This window comes from Calypte anna, chromosome 17 (genome assembly GCF_003957555.1).
Source record: "Calypte anna isolate BGI_N300 chromosome 17, bCalAnn1_v1.p, whole genome shotgun sequence".
Classification (NCBI taxonomy): Eukaryota; Metazoa; Chordata; class Aves; order Apodiformes; family Trochilidae; genus Calypte; species Calypte anna.
In genome coordinates, this window is record NC_044262.1 from 473183 (window position 1) to 492316 (window position 19134).

General features: G+C 47.7%; 1 protein-coding gene across 1 annotated transcript in view; it reads right to left on the minus strand.

Annotated features, from left to right (window-relative positions):
* Positions 1-19134, minus strand: part of CACNA1B (calcium voltage-gated channel subunit alpha1 B) — a 199011-nt gene that overhangs the window by 15951 nt on the left and 163926 nt on the right. The window contains 8 exon segments of the mRNA XM_030461487.1: positions 1187-1283; positions 7074-7201; positions 8097-8247; positions 8899-8990; positions 9541-9606; positions 11051-11167; positions 18489-18581; positions 18741-18851. Coding sequence (XP_030317347.1) covers positions 1187-1283; positions 7074-7201; positions 8097-8247; positions 8899-8990; positions 9541-9606; positions 11051-11167; positions 18489-18581; positions 18741-18851 — 855 coding nt within the window.

A 19134-nucleotide genomic window follows, 5' to 3' on the forward strand; every position in this document is an offset into this window, starting at 1 on the left:
GGGAGGTGTGCGTGTGCCTGGGGGGCTGCCCTGTCCTCCCAGAGCCTCCCATCAACTGTGTGAGGACACCCAGGGACACCAAAAGGGTCAGGCAGGGGGTGCAGGGCAGGGGGATGCCATGACCCAGGCACAACCATCATCTGGGATGCTGTAGGAAGCTGTATCTGAACCTTTCCAAGCTGCACAAAGGCAGACCCAGGCTGGGGTTTAGCTTGAGTCTCTGCAAAATCTTGTTCCCATATGGCCTCAGGGGGAGGAAAAAAAAGCATTATTGAGGATGGATCCACAGCACCAAACCCTTGGGATGCAGCAGGGAGGCTGGGTGAGGTGGCCAAAGTGAGGTCAGCAGCCCCACGCCTGCTGGAGTTTGCTGGGTGCTCGATCACAGCCCAGCTAAAAGCTCAGAGAGTGCTTCCCCTTGAAAACTGTGAGGTTCTGTGCTAAAAGCTTCCAAGGAATCACCTCTGCAAATGCAGATTCCCAAGTTCCAGGTGTGAATGGTTCCTGGGTCTGCTCCCTCCTTGCACCAGGGAAGGGCTCTGAAAAGCTGCAGCTTTTTGGGCAGAATGCCTTTTGGGGGTTCAATTTAGAAGTCTTTTTCAAAATGAACTCTTAAGTTTGAGTGATTTCTGCTATCAGTCTGAAGTGTTTTATGGGAAAATAATGTCATTCACAAGGGTATTTAAGGAGCCCTTCTGGTGTTGCCTCTGTTTAATAGCTTGCTAACTCCTACAGCTCTGCCTACTCTAATTACTCCAATCTAATTAGGAGGGAAGGGGAAAAACCCACCAACAGTCTGGTGAGAGAGGATAGTCAAAGGACTGTAGAAAGATAAATGGGGATCATATTGGTGGGGTAATTTGCTCACTAGCACCCTCCCTCCCCAAAGTAGCCTAAATGGAAGCAGAAGGAGAGAGGAGAGAAACACTGAGAGAGAAAGAGCAGAGACATAAGTCAGGAAGACAAACTGATGTGCCATAGTTCCAAAGACCAAAGGTAAAAAAAAAAAAAAAAAAAAAAAAAAGGGGTATAGAAAAAGCAGAAGATCCAAAATCCAATCTGCTTGGAAAGCAGAGAAAGCACCAGCAAAGTCCAGGAGAACAACACCAATGTCACAGAAAACCAGCACCCGCTTCAGCCACGGCACAAAAAGCTGGTGGTTTGGCAGAGGTTCTCCAGGGGTTACCTTATAGGCAACTCGAGCAGGGCATTTCTTTCCAAGGCCTAGAGGTGGGGACATGTGTCTCAGCATCTCATACATGTCTGTGTAACTGATGCGCCCGCTGGGAGTCAAAGGGAGGGAGGCAAAAGCAAGAGGAGACCCAAACCAAAGCAGACCGGGAAGGGAAGGGGGAGAAAACAAGAGAAAGGGATGGGGGAAAAGGGGAACACAAAGGAGCAAATGAAAAGGAGGAGAGAGAAGGGGAAGCAGACAAGAAAACAGAGATCCGGTTAATCAGATTTCTCAGGAAAACAAAGCCAAACCCAAGAGGTGGGTAAGTAGGAAAGTTTCTCCACTTCCGTTGCTGTTTCGATGCCCGAGGTCTCCTCCTCCCCGCAGGGACCTCCCGAGGCCATCGCTGCCACGGGTCCCCGGGGAATGATTGATGGGGGGGTGTGGGGAGGGCTGGGGTCTGCAGGCAGCCCAGCACGGGGCTGTGTTCACCATGCCAGGAGAGCTGGTAGGCAGAGTTATGGGACAGGGAGAGCTGGGGCTTGGAGAAAATATTCTGTTGGCCTTCAGGGAATGAAGAATTTGGTTTGAGGTTAAACTCTGGGCTCCCAGGGAAGCAAAACAGCAATCCTGGGAGCTGCTCCAACTCCGAGCCAAAAGTGTAGCTCTGCCAGACCTCAGCTAGCTTGAATTCAGGTCAGAAAAGACCAGAGCCCAGCACCTGGTTTGCAGGAGGGTGAGGGAAAGGGGACCTGGTCCTCCCTTACATTTGGTGGGGCCCATTTTTCACTCTTCTTCCCCTGCTCCCTGGCTGGAGGTGTGGGGCCTCACACCCTCTCTGCAGAGCTCCTTGACTCCTCATCCCCAGTGGGGTGTGGAAAACCTCCAGGATGGAGTGCAGGAAAAGAGCAAGATCCCTGCTGGCACCTTCCACTTCTCCCTCCTTCACCTTCTCCTCCTCCTCCTGCTCCCCACACACTGCAGGAAAATCCCTGGGATCCCACTGCCCCTGTGTCACCCTCTGCTGCTTTCTGGGCAGGATCTGTCCCTAATTCCCCACCCCACCTCCCAGACATGTCCTCTTCCTCTGCCCTGAGGTTTCCCTGGATGTCCCTGGATGTTCATCATGGCTCATGATCTCAGAGCTGGGATCACAGCTCCTGGGGCAATCTCTGGCTCTTGCATCATGGAAAGTTCATCCCTTCACCTCTCTCCAGCCTGAGTAACCACCCCACTCAGCTGCTCCACACCCATCATCATCAATTGTCATCAAATCAAGACATCAAGTCTCTTTGCAGCTCAGGGAAGGGTCCCAGTGTTGGTCATTCAACTGAAGGACAATGCTCTGAAGCCCCCAAAAGCCCAGACTTGCCACTCCTTAGGAATCTCAGGATGACATTTCCCTTTGCTATGGGAAAAGGCTCAGAATCTGTGCTGCTTCTCTCCCAACACTTCCCACCTGGAACCTGCAGGATGGGAGCTGGAGGGTTCACTGTCTCATAAAGCTGCCTGTCTCCAGCCAGCTGGGGTGTGGGAGTAGATAGGGAAGAGATGCACAAGAGGGACAAGGAGGCAGTCAGTCAATCATTCCTTTTCTGGGCTTTTTTCTGGTTTTTTGTGGTTTGGTTTTTTTTTTTCAGGCAAGGGGTTAGTTCAGTTCCAGTTTCTTTTCTGTACTTTTTGCACTTGCACTTGGGGAAGGGGCATAAAAAGAAACAAAACCAGAACTGAAAATGCTGGAGGGAGTCTCCGAAGTTCCAAACCTTGTAAGCCACCCTATGAGGGCACTTCTTTCCTAAGCCCAGGGGTGGAGCAATTACACGTAACAAACTGTACATATCCTTATAATGAATCCTGCAACTGGAAAGAAAACATCAGAAGTTATGACAGCAAAAAAAAACTAGAGAGGATTCAGCTTTACCCCAGGCAAACAGAAGAATCTGAAAGGGCAAAACACGGTAAAAAGCAAAATTAGTTTGACAGCAACCAGAATGCAGAGAGAGAGAGAGAGAGAAAACACTTCCTACTGCTCAATAAAACAAACATGCCTGGACTTTTCTGCTGTGAAACCTTCAGTTCCATGTGCTTCCCAACCATTCCCTGGGGTTATCTCTATCACTTCCCAACCATTCCCTGGGGTTATCTCTATCAATTCCCAACCATTCCCTGGGGGTATCACTAATACTTCACTTCCCTGTGCCATCTACATCTGCCCTGACCCATCCCCTGGCCCAACAACACCAGAGCCTGCAGCACACAAATCCACACTTTAATGGCTGGGATTCCAATGAGCTGGTTCAGAAGAGCTCAGGATCCTCCATCTCCCAGTGTTCCCACCCACAGAACTCCAGCAGGGCTCTGCTCTGCTGCGTGGGCAAGGAGCAATTTGCTGGAAGTCCAGAAACTGCCACCAGGAGACTGTCTTGGCCAGCAGCACTGGGAAACCCCAGCCTGCCTTACCAGTTTAAACCAGACACCTCCAGGTAGCTTTATCCCCAGTCCCATTAACTCCCAGCAACATTCTCAGTTAATTTAACAGCAGGATTAGATTTCTTAACTTTTGTGAGTAATCAAATCACATAACAAAAAACCCAGTTGTACTGAACTTTAAAATGTCCTCTAAGGAAAAACGAGATGGTTTGGCTTCCCTGTGTTTATTTTGGTAAGTTATATAAAGAAGGCTGGAATATTTTGGAATATTGCCTTCAATATTACTGCTTTTCTGGCTGTGAGAAATTAAGGTCTATTCAAAACCTTCAGCATCAACTCAAAACTATTAATTCAGAAACAAGATCAAATGGAACTGTACAAGTCTTGGCTGCAGGCCTAATCATAGCTATAAAAAGTCGATTGGTTTAAGTGAGTCAAGAAGTTTACTGACATTTTAGAATGGTTTTGTAAAATCAGTGTGGAGAAAAATACATATGAGCAATTCCCTCAGCTCTTAAGTCTGTGAAAGGCTGGAAAACCAGCAGCTGGATTGCATTGGAAAATCATGGCAGCAGATGATGACAAATTAGGATAAACAGGGATTCTTTCTGGGGTTGTTTAAACCTATCTGAGGTTTATTTATTTTCAGCAGAGCCCTTTTTCTCAGCTAGGCAGAAAAAAGTTCTCCAGTGGCAGCACCTGTGGCTCCTCCTGACCACTGAAGGTGCTGCCAGTGGCATCTCCTGGGAATGGGATGGCAGGACCAGAGTTCCCAGCATCTCCAAGGGGTGTGCACTGGGAAAGGAGGTACAAGAGAGATAAAGCTCCCACTTTATGTATCTCGAAGCTCACAGAAACCCAATTTGCTGCCCTTTCTCAGCCCATCCTTCAGTTCCATGTTTCCACTCCTTTCCCAGTTGAATCTTACCCAAACTGCTGTGTGTGCCCCAGTTCTCTCTCTCTCTCTTCTGCTGCCAACCCCTAAACCCAACATTTCCCCATACTTACCCCTGCTGAGGGGGCACCCAGCCCAAACCACAGCTCCCAGGTGCTTTGGTTACTTCCTTTTGAACACTTTTGGTTTTTTTTTCCCCCAGCAAATTTTAAACAAAGGGGATTGTGTAAAAAAACCAAGCCACGGGTGACACTGGAAATAGGCAGCTAAATACACACACATGAAGCCCAGGGTTCAAATATTATCTAGGAAACAAAAGCATAACAAAACCTGCACTTTTTTGCCCACTCTTTCATGGAGGCTCTTGAGCTATGACAAGGGGACAACCACTTCCATCCCCTGTTCCTTGGAATAACCAAAGCAGAGACCTTTCCAGAGGCCCTCAGTGAAATACAGAAGCTGGAAGCAGCTCCTCTGCAGATGAGCAGAAGGCAGCACTGCCTGGGAGTGTCTTTCTTAGAAATCAGGTTCTGGTGATCATTTGTCACTCCCCATCTGGGAGCTGAGGTGTTTAAAGGAGGTGGTTGACATGGCAAACAAATATTGGATAGACATTTTTGTTCAGTGACTTTGAAGCTGAAGATAAACTAGATCCTCTAAAGCCCTGTGTCTCCAGACCAGTTGGGGGCTCTGCTGGGAGCTGGGCCTTAAAAACCAAATTATTCAGCTCAGCCCATGGGTTGTTGCTATGAATTACCCCATCCAGAGCTTCATGGGAGCTCAGCCTAAATGACCAAAAGATCTGTTCTGGCCTTAAGCTATAAATGGATGACAGATTACTTTTATTTTCTTTTACTTATTACTTTTAAATTGAGGAACTATTGGTCCCATTCATGGAAATATCTGTGATTTCAGTGGAACTGTTCACACATGGAAAATGCAGAACGTGCAGGAGGATGAAGCCTTGAGCATCATCTTGGCCATCCTTTGGTTTGCATTCTGCCCCTGGTCACCCTGCCAACATCAACAGCTTCACTCCAGAGCAAAACAGAACCAGGCTTAGAGAAAACCAGAATTAGAATCTTAATATGTGACATATTTTGTATTAACAGCTCCAGAAGTGAAAAGGTTTGGTCCCTGAGCACCTCACAAAATGTAACCTCTGAGCTCAGAGTTATTCGAGTGAGAAAATCTTCCTGTAAACTCTGTGCCTCTGCCTCTTATGGGTGGAAAGTTCCTGAGCACACAGACATTACAAAGCACACTGACACTCATTTCTCCCTTCCAGGTGTGCTTGTTACTCCTCCCACAGATGCTGGCCAGAGCCAAGACTGTTTTTCTAAGGAGGGAACAGGCACTCCCAAGTTTCCAGTCTCATTGAGATTTTTCTCATGGTAAGAGATAGGAATGGATTTGAAAAGAAAGAAAGAAAAGAAAAGGGGAAAAAAAAGCAATTTACTGCCTGCCAAATACTCACAAAGGACTTGTCTGTGTGACAGAGCCCACGGTAATGAAATCTGCTTGGAGGTTACAAGCTGCCAGTATGTGTGGAGTATTTCTGCAGGCTCCTAGCTTGGAGGTGGTTAAAATCCCACACAGATCGGAGAAAGGCAGCTGGGTTTGGAAGGGGCTTACACTTCAAGTTAGACTAAATCAGTTTAAGTGAGATTTAAAAGTAGTTTAATTGCATCCTAGCAGGGATGTTTGAGATGTTGATTAAACAGAGACTTTCTGCATCTGTCCCTGCTGAAGGGAAACAAAACAGCAACAAAAAAAGAGTGGCAAGATTGGAGGGGCTGGAGGCAGCTTTGCTAAAAACGTAGAGGAGACTCATTGCAGAGTGACTTGTGGGGAGGATGAGGGGTGCTAAATTCATACTTTAAACAAAGAAATGCCTCCCAACAGGCAAATTCCCAAGCTGTTGAATATCCAGGGAATTACTGTGACCTGCATCCCGGAGCCTCTGGAAATGACAATAACACCACCACTGCTGGGCAGGAGATTTCTCTGGGCAATGGAGAGAAGCAAAATGCTCAAGAGATTCTTGCTCTGAGAGTAGCAGCTGCTCAGAGGCATTTCCTTCATTTTTAAAAAATTCCTTGAACCCCCCCATCCACCCAGGTGTGCAGCTCCCCTGCCAGTGCCATTGAACAAGACAAAACCATAAACCTGACCACCTCACCCTCTGGCTGTCAGAAAGCCATTTCCTCCTCTAACACACTCATGGAATATTTCAGCAGAGGCTGTCTGAGAACTGAAAGGCTTCCAAAGTTAAAGCTTCCTGCATTTTCTTCTCATTATTTCACACATCTTAACATTTCAACTGCAGAACGTCCAAAAGCTAAAATATTTGATCCAGAAGAACACAATTCCCCTCTGCAATTTGATGTCATTGCAAGGGGGCTTCCAAGATCAAAACATCAGGTTGGATGAGAAATATCTGTTGATTTTTTTTTAAAAATCACATTTTTGGAGTCATTTTTCATCTGGAGCTGTACTCATGCTAAACACACGCTGTGTGCACAGGTTTGGTATTTATACACAATGTAAATCCTTTATGCACCATGTACATACCAGGCAGCTGGGTCATATTCTGCCCAGACACGAACAAACTCATCCAAGTGATGGGGCCCCAGGATGGAGGAGTCTCTTGTCAGGTATTCAAAGTTGTCCATAATCACAGCTACAAACAGGTTCAGCATCTGCAGAGAGGAAGGAATAATGTGGTTAGGGGGAGAAAATGGAGAGAGAAAGAAAACAAGAAGACAAGAAGAAAGACAACAAAACAAAGAAGAAAAGGGATGGGGGAAAAAGAAAAAAAGAAGAAGAAGAAACAGAAGGATAAGAAAAGGAAGGTCTGAAACGTTCTCTTTTGGTACACTTCAGAGCTGGGATTTTCATCTCTTCCTACTGGCAGTTTCATTGGGTCCCAGTCCCTGATTTTCCATTCCTCTGTCCCCATGGTGCAGGGGAGGAACCCAAGCCCTGAGAGCAGAGATTTTTTTCTGCACACAATCCAGAGGGAGGATGCTGGCACCTAGGAAAGCTCAGACCCAGCCCTGTAGGATGGCCAGAGAACCAAACACCACAGCTCTGGGTCCTCTGGCTAAAGCTTTCCTGGCACCACTGCAGAAAAAAAATGATAACTGTGTTTGTTTGACCAACATAACAAATCACAAGGCTTCAAAAATAAGTGTGATGCTCCCAGCTGCCTGCTACAAGGGCTTCTGAACTTGTTGTCCTGGCCCTTCCCACCCTGCCCTCCCCAGTCTTCTTCTTCAAAGTCCCATGTTACAGATCAAGACAAAACAGATTAATTCATAATTCCCAACATTAGATTCCCACCTCTCCCCCCCCGTGAGAAGAAAGATAAACCCCTTCCCTTTAAACTAACAACTAAATGTTCTCTGTGGGGATTAAAGGGATTTTATCAGCAGGATGATAAACAGGTTTCAGTGAAGCTGGGTTGTAGTGTTGTCTAAATCATAATTAAGGAGCAGGAGGAAAAGGGAGTGGGGAGAAAAGGGGAGAAAGAGCTGGGGGGGGGGGAATCACACCAACACCTCCACCTGGGGAGGGAGATTGGGACCGACTTACCAGGAAGGAGCAGAGGAAGATGAAGGACACGAAGTAGAAATAGGCAAAATCACTGCCACATTCTTTTTTGGTGAGGCCAGAGAGAGGGTCACAGGCTCTGTTGCTGAGGCAGGACAACATGATCTCGTGCCAGGCTTCCCCTGTGGCACTCCTGGGGATGGGGAGGGCAAAGGATGAGCTCAGCCAAGCCCCTCCTCATCACAGACCCAGGGTGGTGTATTACCCAATTAACTAAATTAATTAAGTGGGAGGTTGTATCCAGGCAGGGAGACTGTATTTACATTAGGAATTGGAGCTACCAGCCTGCTGACATGAAAAAGAGGAGAAAGAGCATTTTCCTCTCTTACAAGAGGGGTAAAAGAAACCAAAGGGGCTCAGGTAGAGCTGGGTTGGTTTTATGGAGGATGGAACCAGAGTGATTTAAACATGGCCAGAGGAAATGTAAGCAGGGTTTACATCATTCCTTTCTGAAGCAGAGAACACTTCTCACTTAAAAAAAAAAAAAAAAAAAAAAGTTTCCTGACAGTGAGCACATGGGTCAGGTAAAGCAGGGGAGTTCTGCCTGGTATTAAGCTTCTGCCTGAGCTGATGTGGGGGTCACAGCACTGGGGGTCACTCTGGAGATGCTGCTGGCTCAGATCTGTCACCCCTGGGGATGTGCCAGGACAGCCCTTGGTGCTGAGGACAAGGAGGGAGCAGGGACAGAAGCTTTATTCCAAACACCTTCCTCAGAGGATGCCGAAATCTCAGCAACTGAACTGGCACATGCAAAAACCCAGAGCTGGTTCAATATTCCCTGTACCTGAAGAGAAGCATCAGGGCCTGGAGGAAGGTGCGGAAGTTGTTGTGCCGGTTGATGGAGGTTTCATCATCCAGGGCAATGTTTCCAAACACCTGCCACAGAAACCAGAGGGAATTCAGGCCAAACTCATCCTCATGTGGGCATTGGCAATACAGTTGGATCAAGTAGAGTTGGGACAGAAAAAAAGGCAGGAAAATAACTTGTGGTGTAAAGGATGTTAAAAGCCAGAATGATTTCTGTGCTGAAGGGGGAGATGGAAAGGTGTTGTGGAGATCAAATGGGGTAAAAACCAAGGTTAATGTGCTTTGTCTATCAAGAAAATCCCTCATTTCTTTTCAGACTGGTGCAGCCTGCTCCCAGCTCTTGGACATGCCATACCCAGAGGTAGGGCCAGAGACCTGGCTGCCCACCAGCCCTCAGATGATGCTCTGCCTGCTTATGGACACCCAGGGACACATTCCACACCACACCTGGAAAGAAGGGTAGAAAAAGTGGCTTTTTTTTGCACTTCTAATTTAGCTAACACTGGACAAGAAGAGCTTTTCACCCCAAGTCAGTTGTTGATCCCACTGTGGAGGGAATAACCCATTTGTACCCCCAGCCAGCAGGACAAAACCAGGCTACTGACGCTCAGTTTTTTACCTGCATGCCAATAATGGCATAGATGAAGAAGAGCATTGCAATGAGGAGACACACATAAGGCAAGGCCTGTGGAGAGGGAGAAGGTGGCATTAATGACAGCAAATGCACAGATCAGCCCATAGCATTCAAGTCTTGGGCAGCTTTGTGTCTGGTGGCATCTGCCCTTCAGCTGAAGGAACTGGGAAGAGAGTGAGAACAATTCTGGCAGCCTTCAGAAGACAAAGCCCTAGGGGCAGGTATTCATCCATCACCACACAGTCTGGGCTCTCTGTACCCCCTTGGAAGCAGATCAGCAGTAAAGCAGGGAAAACACAATCAGTGTTTGTGGCAGTGAGCACTGGAGCTGCAGGGCTGGCATTGGCACCTTCTGTGCATAGTTGTACAAACATTAATTTTTAATGACCTTGCTGTAAATTTAGTTTGAGAGAAAAAAAAATACAGTGCCAAGAAAAAAAAAAGGTTCCTGCTCTCAAACAAGCACAGATTGCAATCCCAGGAGGACACAAATCTCTGAGTTTTAACAAGGAATCAGTGAAGGCTACAACATAATTATGTCACCCAAGCTGAGAGGAATAGCTGCTTTCCACTCAGGCTAAACGAATGGGTAATTACTGCTTCTTAATTAGGAATAGGTGAAAAAATGAGAACGTCTTGCCCCAGGGCTAGACTCTGTGCTGCTCAGGGCAGAAGAGGGGTGGCAGAGCCCACAGGGAGCCCAGGAGGAAAGAGGGGACAAAAGGGCTGAAAGGGCTGCGGGGATTTCTGGTGGACACCCTGGGACAGGGACTGGGAGCTGAGTGCTGGGGCAGCAGACAGACAAACAGCTCCCTGAGGAACCCAGGAACCATCCCAGCTCCACTCCAGGGGCATGGACTTTGGCGTGGGTCAGGATTATACTGAAAAGGACCTTGGCTGGGCACCTCTCCTGAGGTCCAGCCACGACCACAGAGCCTAGGGACACTCTCCAGAGTGGTAACATCTCACATCTCAGCCTGGGGCTGAGGCTCCCCTGGCTGCAATGTTCCTCATGAGGTACAAAGTGAGAACAACAGTAGCAACATGACCTCCATCCATCATCCCTCCATCCATCATCCCTCCATCCATTCATCCATCCTCAGAGAAAACCTGATGTAAGGCTGAAGCAGCTGAACTGAAGCACCAGCTGCCTGCCTGGTGTCTGGCTGCAGGCAAAGGGCAGGCAGGAGGGTACCAATGCACATTCCCATTTCCTAATGCAAATCCCTGAGCCTCAAGCCTTTGCCATAAGGATTTTGTGGCAGTTTCAAGGACAACCCAAGCTTTGCAGGCTTGCTGCCAGCCTCAGGAGCCACCCAGCTTTCAGGCTCACCTTCCAAAGTGCTCAGGGGATGTTGAGTGCCCCCCAGGGAGCTCTCCTGCAGGGTTCGTGTTCCTCTCATCACTTTGCTGAGGTTCCCTTGGCCACCAAACTCTTTGATGGTCACCAGAGGATGGTGCTCAGCCTCACCACCTCCCCTGCCTTGCCACTCACCTTAAAGGACTGCACAAATGTCCAGAGCAAGATGCGGATAGTGTAGCCCTGGCGAAGGAGCTTGATAAGTCTGGCTGCCCTGAAGAGCCTCAGGAAGCTGAGATTGATGAAGTTGTCCTGTGGAAAGTAAAGGTTGTGTGTCCTTCAGAAATTAACGCGATTTGAAACCACAGCCCGCAAAAAAGAAATTAAAATTACCAGCTTCACGATCTAAGCAGCAAATCGGCCACCAGAAAACCTTCCAAAAGAAACATTCGTCAGTGCAGATCACTCCACATGCAGCAAGTATGAGAAAATCCCTCTCCACAAGAGCCCTCCCCTCTGCTACTGGGTCAGTGATAGAAAAGGAAAAGGCCCTTTCACGCTGTCCATGGAGCTCTTGTTTTCTTTGAGTAAGGGCAGATCTTCTCCCCTCAAAGACTCGGGGAGAGGCAATGGTGCCAGGTTATTGTTTTGTAAAGAGCGAGGTTGTTTTGAAGCCTTGGGCAGCTCAATGAACTGAACTTAAGCCAAGACAGTCACCAAGGGCTGTGCAACAAAGAAAGGCTTTGTCCAGTGAAGAGTAAAACATCCTTTAAAGAATGAGGATGTTTTCTAACCTGGAGGCTTTAAAGGTTTGTACAAGGTGTGACTGGACAGACTCCTCAAGGAGAAATGGCACCAGCAGGACTCTTTGGAAGATGGATCAAGGGCAGCAAATCAATTGGGGATGCTGAGGGTTCAACAGCAGCAGGGTGACTTAGGAACCTGCTGGGTTTTTAAATTATTATTAAACGTGCCTTCACAGGTGGATCGAAGAAGAGACAGATTCTCATTGCCATTTTTGCCTGACTCTCCCCACCCCTCACCCCATTTTTTTGCTTTCGTTCAGGGAAAAGAGGTTTCTTGCCCCAATGAGCTAATCTAGAGAGGGTTCTTTCCGAAACAAAACATGCAAAAGCCAGATCCCTCTTGCCCTCCTATTTTAAGGAGATGAAAAATATTCCCCCCTTTCTGTACTGATTCCAATTCACTTATTTGTGAATCTCTGTTCACAGCCACTCATTTGACTGAGTTTGCAAAAGAGAGGAAGAACCCCACTTTAAGCTATCAAGCAGCAGAGTGAAAAATATAATCATAAGGAGCTCTTGTTGGTAAAGATGAGCAAAAATAATCTTTCCCTTGTATTATTTTTACCAGAAGACACCCAGTCATATTGAACTGACCCACATTTCTTGCTCATTTGGTTTCAGAGCTCATGCTGAATTTGGGGGGCTTGCTGGATCTATTAATTTTTTTTCAGTGCCAGCTCAGTTTTGGGCCATTAGCATCACATTCCACCAATCCCATCAAAGAGTTCAAGAAATCAGTCTCAGGCATGCACTCGGTTTCTCTCAGGTTAAAAACGCAAGCAGCTCAGAGTTAGGCACAGACCAGATATCAGACTCAGTCCTCAAATAAAGAGAAAAGAGAAAAGCACAAGGTATGTTCAATGAAAGAGCAGACAACACTGGGCTCATTCCAGCCAGCAACAGAAATCAGCTCTGGCAGGCAAAACGCAGGCCAGGATCCCCCTGGGTTGTTCAAGGTCAGGAAAAGAGGCACTAAAAACCCCACACTTGTCTCGTGGCATCAGCTGCTGGAATATTTTTGACATCACTGATGTTCCCTTCACGAACTCACCTGATACAAGACCTGGGGGGGCAGAGCCAGGTGGTGGCTGGATAACCAGGTGGTGGCTGGATAACCAGGAGTCATCACCCCTAACCTGGTCCTGGGTGACCTGTGCCCCATGCTGGGAAGGGCAGAGGGTTAACCCAAAGCCCAGGGTCATCATGGAAAGTCTCCCCACCAGCAGAAACTGGATCAGACCCTATGTGAAATGTTTCTATTCTTGGGCTCTGTGCCCAGGATCAGCTTCAGAGCAACACCCAAGCCAGACCTTCCCTGTTCCCCAGCCTGCATCTCTGGGATCCACCTCTCTGCAGAACAACCTGCCTCGCCTCCCTCTTCCCACCTTCCTGCAGCTCAAAAGCAAGAATGTAGCTTCCCTCAGACTTTGCCAACATCTCCTGATCCATGGTGCTCAGCATCAGCTTTGGTCTTGGTGGGTTGCAAGGCCACACTGAGCACAGGGCATCCCTTTGGCCAGGACAGTATGGATGTGTGCAGGACAAACCAGGAGGCTCAGGACTGCCCAGTTACATCTCTATATATACATCTCTAACCCCCTTAAGTCCCTGGGATTTGGAGGGACAGACAATCCATGACCTTTTTCTATTTATTTTTTTTTTACCCCAACCTGGCTCCTGCGCTGCCATTTCCTAAAGCACGGGGAAAGCCCCAGCTCCAGGGGGGAATCACTCTCAACCCAGGAAAATCCCCAAGCCCCAACACTTGCAGAGCCTTCAAGGGGCTGTTGTTCTCTGTACTGCTCAGATGGAAGCAAAATCCCACACGCTGGTGCTGGCTGGAAGAGCTCCATGTGTGCAACCCTCAGCACATGGCATAGAAACCCATCCTTTGAGCCCACAGCTGGCCAGGCAGGTATTAGAATTGCATGCAGGTAAAGGGGAAACTCCACATTGCAATATTTCTTCTGTTTAAACAATGGTTTGCATCAATTCTCCCCCCTTAGCCACCTCTGGAACAGGACACACATATATATGATCATTGTCTGTGTAATCAAGGACTTTCCTTCCTTCCTTCCTCCCTTTCTTCCAGGTTTTTGGTTGCTTTGCTGTTGCTGAAGGTTGGCAGATGCTGACAAGAGGCACCACAGATAGATGATTTTATGATCCATCTGAGGATGAGCAAATGATGGCTAGAAAAAACATTGCCTCTCACTATTTCCTAAAAGAGGGAGCTCTGGTGTCCCCCACAAGGGGGTCTGGGGACACTGGGCACAGCCACCACTCCCCATGGGAGAGCATCCTTGGAGCAACCTGCAGAGCAGGAGGCAAACAAAGATCTCACAGATCTCACAGCTAGCCTTGGGCAGTCTGCTCTTTAATCCCTTCTCAAGGTGTTTTCCGTACTGAAAAGCTGCAAAGCTGTGCAGAATGGGGCACACAGCCCCTGCTGGGGGCTGCTCCTCCAGCATCTCCAGCAGCTGAGAGGTTTCCTCCTCGGCATGGGAGCTGTGACCTCAGGAATGCAGGATGGGCTCTGTTCCTGTGCTGGGCACCACTGGCAAAGCATCAGGTTTTGCTGTTTCAGTTCCTTCAGCCTGCAGTGGGAGTATGGGGTTTTCTGGATGTAGTCTTCAGGATTCAGTGAAGGAGGTGACAGCAGGAGGTGACAACCTGGCAGAAGTTGAGCTGCTCCTCCCCGCAGCCCACCTGCAGAACACAACCAGAAGTCCCTGCATTTGAAACTTCAGGTTTCTGTCCTCAAAATGAAGGCTTTGGCTCACCCAAAGTTGCAAAGAACTGTGTGAAGAGGAATAGAGGAATCCAACCAAGCCAGGAATGGAATCACTCAGAAAGCTCTGGCAGGTCTCTGCAGCTGGAACCCACAAGAACTGACCAGAAAAAGTTTTGTTCCCATGGACGTGTCCATGGCACTGCCAGTACTGGAGAAAAGCTCCTGAATCTTGCACAGGGTCATGGCTTTTTGGGTTGTATTTTTCTTTCTTCATCCACTTTTGCTTTATTTATGAGTTTCAAAGATAAAGGCCAGTATTTCCAAAGGCATCTTTGGAATCAGACACTACATTCCTGTGGAGATCTGGTTCCCAGTTCTTTCCAGCCCTGTTCATGACAAGGTTCATGCATTTTACTGGAGATGTTTGCTTTTGCATCCAGGGACCCTGTGCCCACTGTGGTGGCAAACGACTTCTATATGCTGGCATGATGAAAACTATAAAAGTTGAATCAAATCCACTCTTTCCTTTGACTTCTCTTTTGATTTGAGGGAAGCCAGTCTGCAATCACATCAGTGATTTTTTTTTTCCTTGCGATACATTGCACACCATGGGCTTAAAATACCTGTGAGGAAGCTCAGATGTCCTGCTCCCCTTTGCAGAAAGCTCAATGCAGCTCATCATCAGAAAAAAAATAATTTAAAAAATCCCATTTCTGATAGCTGACTTTGGTACCACCACTTACAAACTGCAGGGTTTCCCAGCCAGCCAATCTTCTCCAATCTCCTCTACCCCAGGCCATCCAGAAGCATCCTCCCCTCCTCCCCTCCTCCCCTCCCTCAATTTTGCACCAAAATAAAGCAAGTGTCAGTCTCCCCTTTACCGTGGGCAGGTGTGACAGACAGCAGAGAACAGGCTATTGGTAACTGCATTGGCCTCACGTCACCAATTAGCCAAAGGAAGGAGGTGCAGAACAGAAGCCAGATTTGAGGCACGCTGCAGTGAGGCTTTGTCACCAGTGCAATCGGAAATCTCATCAAAACGAATTAAATCAAAAGAAAAACGAGAGAAAATAAAAGCAAGAGAATTTAAAGAATTGTTTAAATTCAATGAAACCAACCGTGTCCTATATGTGATGTTTTCATGGATGGGTATTGGCAAGATTATTTACAATTTGTTTTTTTGGTTTTTTGGGGTTTTTTGAGCAGCAGGTGCACAACATACAGACGGAGACATGGTTTTCGCATTGTATGTTGATTGGATGGCGTGATTCAGCAGGTAGATAAGGAAAATAAAGAACAAAACAGGAAACAAAAGAGAAAATGAGTAATCAGGACAAGCAAAAAAGGAAACTCTGAAAATTTCACTGGAAAAAAACTGTTGGGTTTCTCGGGGGTGGGTTGGGGGGTGTTATTTTATGGTAATCATATAAATTAAAAAATGCTTCAAACCAAAACAGATTCTGAGATCCTAAAGGTAACACAGACAGTGCAGGAGTTATTTGCATTTCATTTTGTAATGCAAATTGGGAGGGAGGACAATTCACAAACACTTCTCAGTATATTGTTTGGGTTTTTTCATATTTCCAGGCATAAAAATAGATGTCAGTTTGCCACACACCCATTTGGCCTCCCAAGGGCAGCCACGTCCTCAAGGACACCTTCTCCTTATTGCTCCTGTTTTACCTCAAATACTGAGAGGGTAAAAAACTGACATACATGTTTTTGCCTAAGGAAATAGAAAAATATAGAGATATTCTACTGCATTCACAAAATAAATTACATATGACATGACTAGAAAAGTAAAAGAAAGCAATTCATCAACAACACATTTCTTTTCCTTTTATCTTTACTTTTCAGTGGGTTAAAAATATCCCTGCAGGAAGGGTGGTGGAAGCTGAGTCTCCCAAGATGAGACCACCCAGGTGAGTGGGTTTCTTTACCTTGGAGCACACTCAGAGCTGGAAAACACAGTCCTGGAGAAAAGTGAGGCTCCTACAACTATTTGTCAGCCTGATCCCAAAGCTGTGCCCAGAAAGCATCTCCTCCCCTGGGAGCTGGGGGCAGCACGGGTGGGTGTTCTGGGGACATGATGGCCAGGATCACCTGCTGGGTGTCACCTGGGCTTCCCAGCCCAAAAAGCCCTCCTGAAGGTACAGGTTAAAGGGGGATGTCACCCACCTGTCCCCAGCACTGCCCATCAGGCTGGAGCTGAGGAGGATGAATGGAGAGGAGGTCAGAGTCCTCTGGGGACACAGCTCTGAGCAGTGCTGAGTGGAGACCTTTGGTTCTTTGGTCATTCTCAGCTCCAAAGGCAGGCAGGGAGCTGCTGCAGCCCTGTCTTGCACCCTGCCAGGACACTGACATTCCAGGTTATGTTGGATGGGGCTTGGAGCAGTCTGGTCCGGTGGGATCCACATCTTTATGATGTGTAAGGCTGAAGGCAGCATCCCAAGGGTGGCTGCAAAAGCCATCCAGTGGGGCTGGGGATGCTGCTGCAGGTGGGCACGGGCTGGAGAGGGATCAGAGAACCTCTCCTCCCCCTGACAGCAGTGCCAAGGGACAGCTACTGCCTCCAGATGTTGGGAATGTGCACAGCCAGCCCTAGAGGTGCTGTGGCTTTGCATGTGACAGCCCCTCCTGATCAGTCCACAACCAAATCCTGGGGAGCAGGGACCCTCACCAAGGTTCTGGCACCCTGGGGGTCTGCAGGGAAAGGCAAAGGTCTGTAAACCAGGCAGGGAATGGCTTCAGCTGATGAGTGCTGACAGAACAGCTGCACAAAGGAGGATTTTAAGAAGCATCTGGGCTTTGAGCTGTGAAGGAGAAGCCTTCCTAAAAGAGAACATACCAGCCTTGGAGAGCCAGCAAATGTGGCAGAAGGAAGGGTGGGAGAGAAGCCTCAGGCTCTGTCTGGGGCTGACTTGCAAAGGTTTTCTCAAATTTTCAAGCCAAGGTCCAAGCTTGGGTGCCTGACTTAGACAAGAGGGTCTCAGGGCAGAGGGACCAGAGGTGGACACCCAGTGCCTGCCCACAGGGCAATAACCTCCTGAGCACCCAGAGAAGTGGCAGCCAAAGCTTGTGTTTGCTCTGAGTGGTGTTACCCTGGCTGGAAACCATGTACTGAAACCAGAATGTTAACCAAAGCCTAGGAGATAGGATTCACCAACTGTTAAATGAACACCATTCATCTGGGCAGGACAACCTTGGGGGTTTCTGTGCTTTTTTTGTACCAAGAAGGTTAGGTCCTCACCACCAGCTGAATGGCCTGAAAAGAAGCCTGGGAGCACAGTTCTTAGCACACCCAGAACAGAGCTATAAGCAAAATCCCTGGGACTGAGAAAAAAAAGTCATGGTCAACTTCAAATCCATCACACAAGTATAGAAACATCATCTAAAACATGCACTGGGAGAGGAGAGGAGCAGTTTCTAAGTGGGGAAGTAATTTGAGGCAGACATTTGCTGCCTTTATGGAAAAATCCTCTAGAATTTAATGGCAAGTTTGCACACTTGATGCACGCTACAGGAGCAGGGAGACAACAGTCACTGAGAAGTTGTTGCTTTGTTTGAACAATTGTCTCACCAAGGTTTTTCTGCACTTAAGAGAAATGCCCCAACAAGACTGTGCAGGCTGCTGGGTTTCTGGCTGTTCCCCCATTCCCATCCCCTCTCATCACCTTCCCCAGACTGGGCAGGAGCCCCAAGGGACAGATTGTGTGCGTGTCTTGCACAGCATCCCCACGACCCAATCTTGTTGATTTTTCCCCTCTATTTAATTCAATCGGATTTTTCCATGAATAGGCAAAAAATGGTTGGGGTTTAGAGTAATCTGCTGAACAAGGAAAAGCCCCAGCTTCCTGGCAGAGTCACTGTGGTCCTCATTAGAGCTTTTTTGGGGCTGCCAGCCGTGCTCATCTCCCTGGAAAGTGCAGAGCTGATGGAAACTGGCTGCAGGAACAGCCCAGCCAGCAGCACACGGTGAGTCCCAGGGAAAGCTGGAGGGAATGAGGCTGGAAGGGAAAAGGTGCAATATCCTGACAGGGTAACAGCTTTTTTCCTTTTTTTTTCTTTTTAAACAGAGCATCCTGGAGCAAACGGTACTTACCGCAATCTCTGTTACTAAAATATCAGTAATACTTCCCAACACTGTTACAAAATCAAAGACATTCCAGGCATCTCGGAAATAATTCTGCCAAAGGAAAACACAAAGAGGATGAAGGGATTAAAGGGCTTTTTTCTTTTTGCAGCATAGCTTGGTTTGTTTGTTTGTTTTTGGGGGTTTTTTTGGTTGCAATCCCAACATTTCATGTAGGGGAATCAGTTGAAAGGAAAAGAGGAGGGCACGTACCAGCACACCAAAGGCAATGATCTTCAGCACACATTCCATTGAAAACATGGATGTAAACACAATATTCAGGCATTTCAACATTTCTTCATATGCTTCGGGAGCATCATAGAACTAAATCAGGATGGAAGAAAAGCTGTTACTGGAAGACTCCCTGGATTTTGAGCACCCTCAAGAAAAGCCCCTGCTCTGCAGTGGGAAGCCCAGGTTCCCACCCTGCTGACCATACACTGAAGGGGCTGAACCAGCACCGTGCAAAGGAATCCCATCTCATCCCAATGAAACCACATCCCTTTGGGGATGAAGGAATCCCAAAGGGCATCTAAAAAGACCTCAGGCAGATGGGAGGTGGCAGCAGCTGCTGCTGCTCTGCCCCGAGAGCACAAAACCTCTTCCA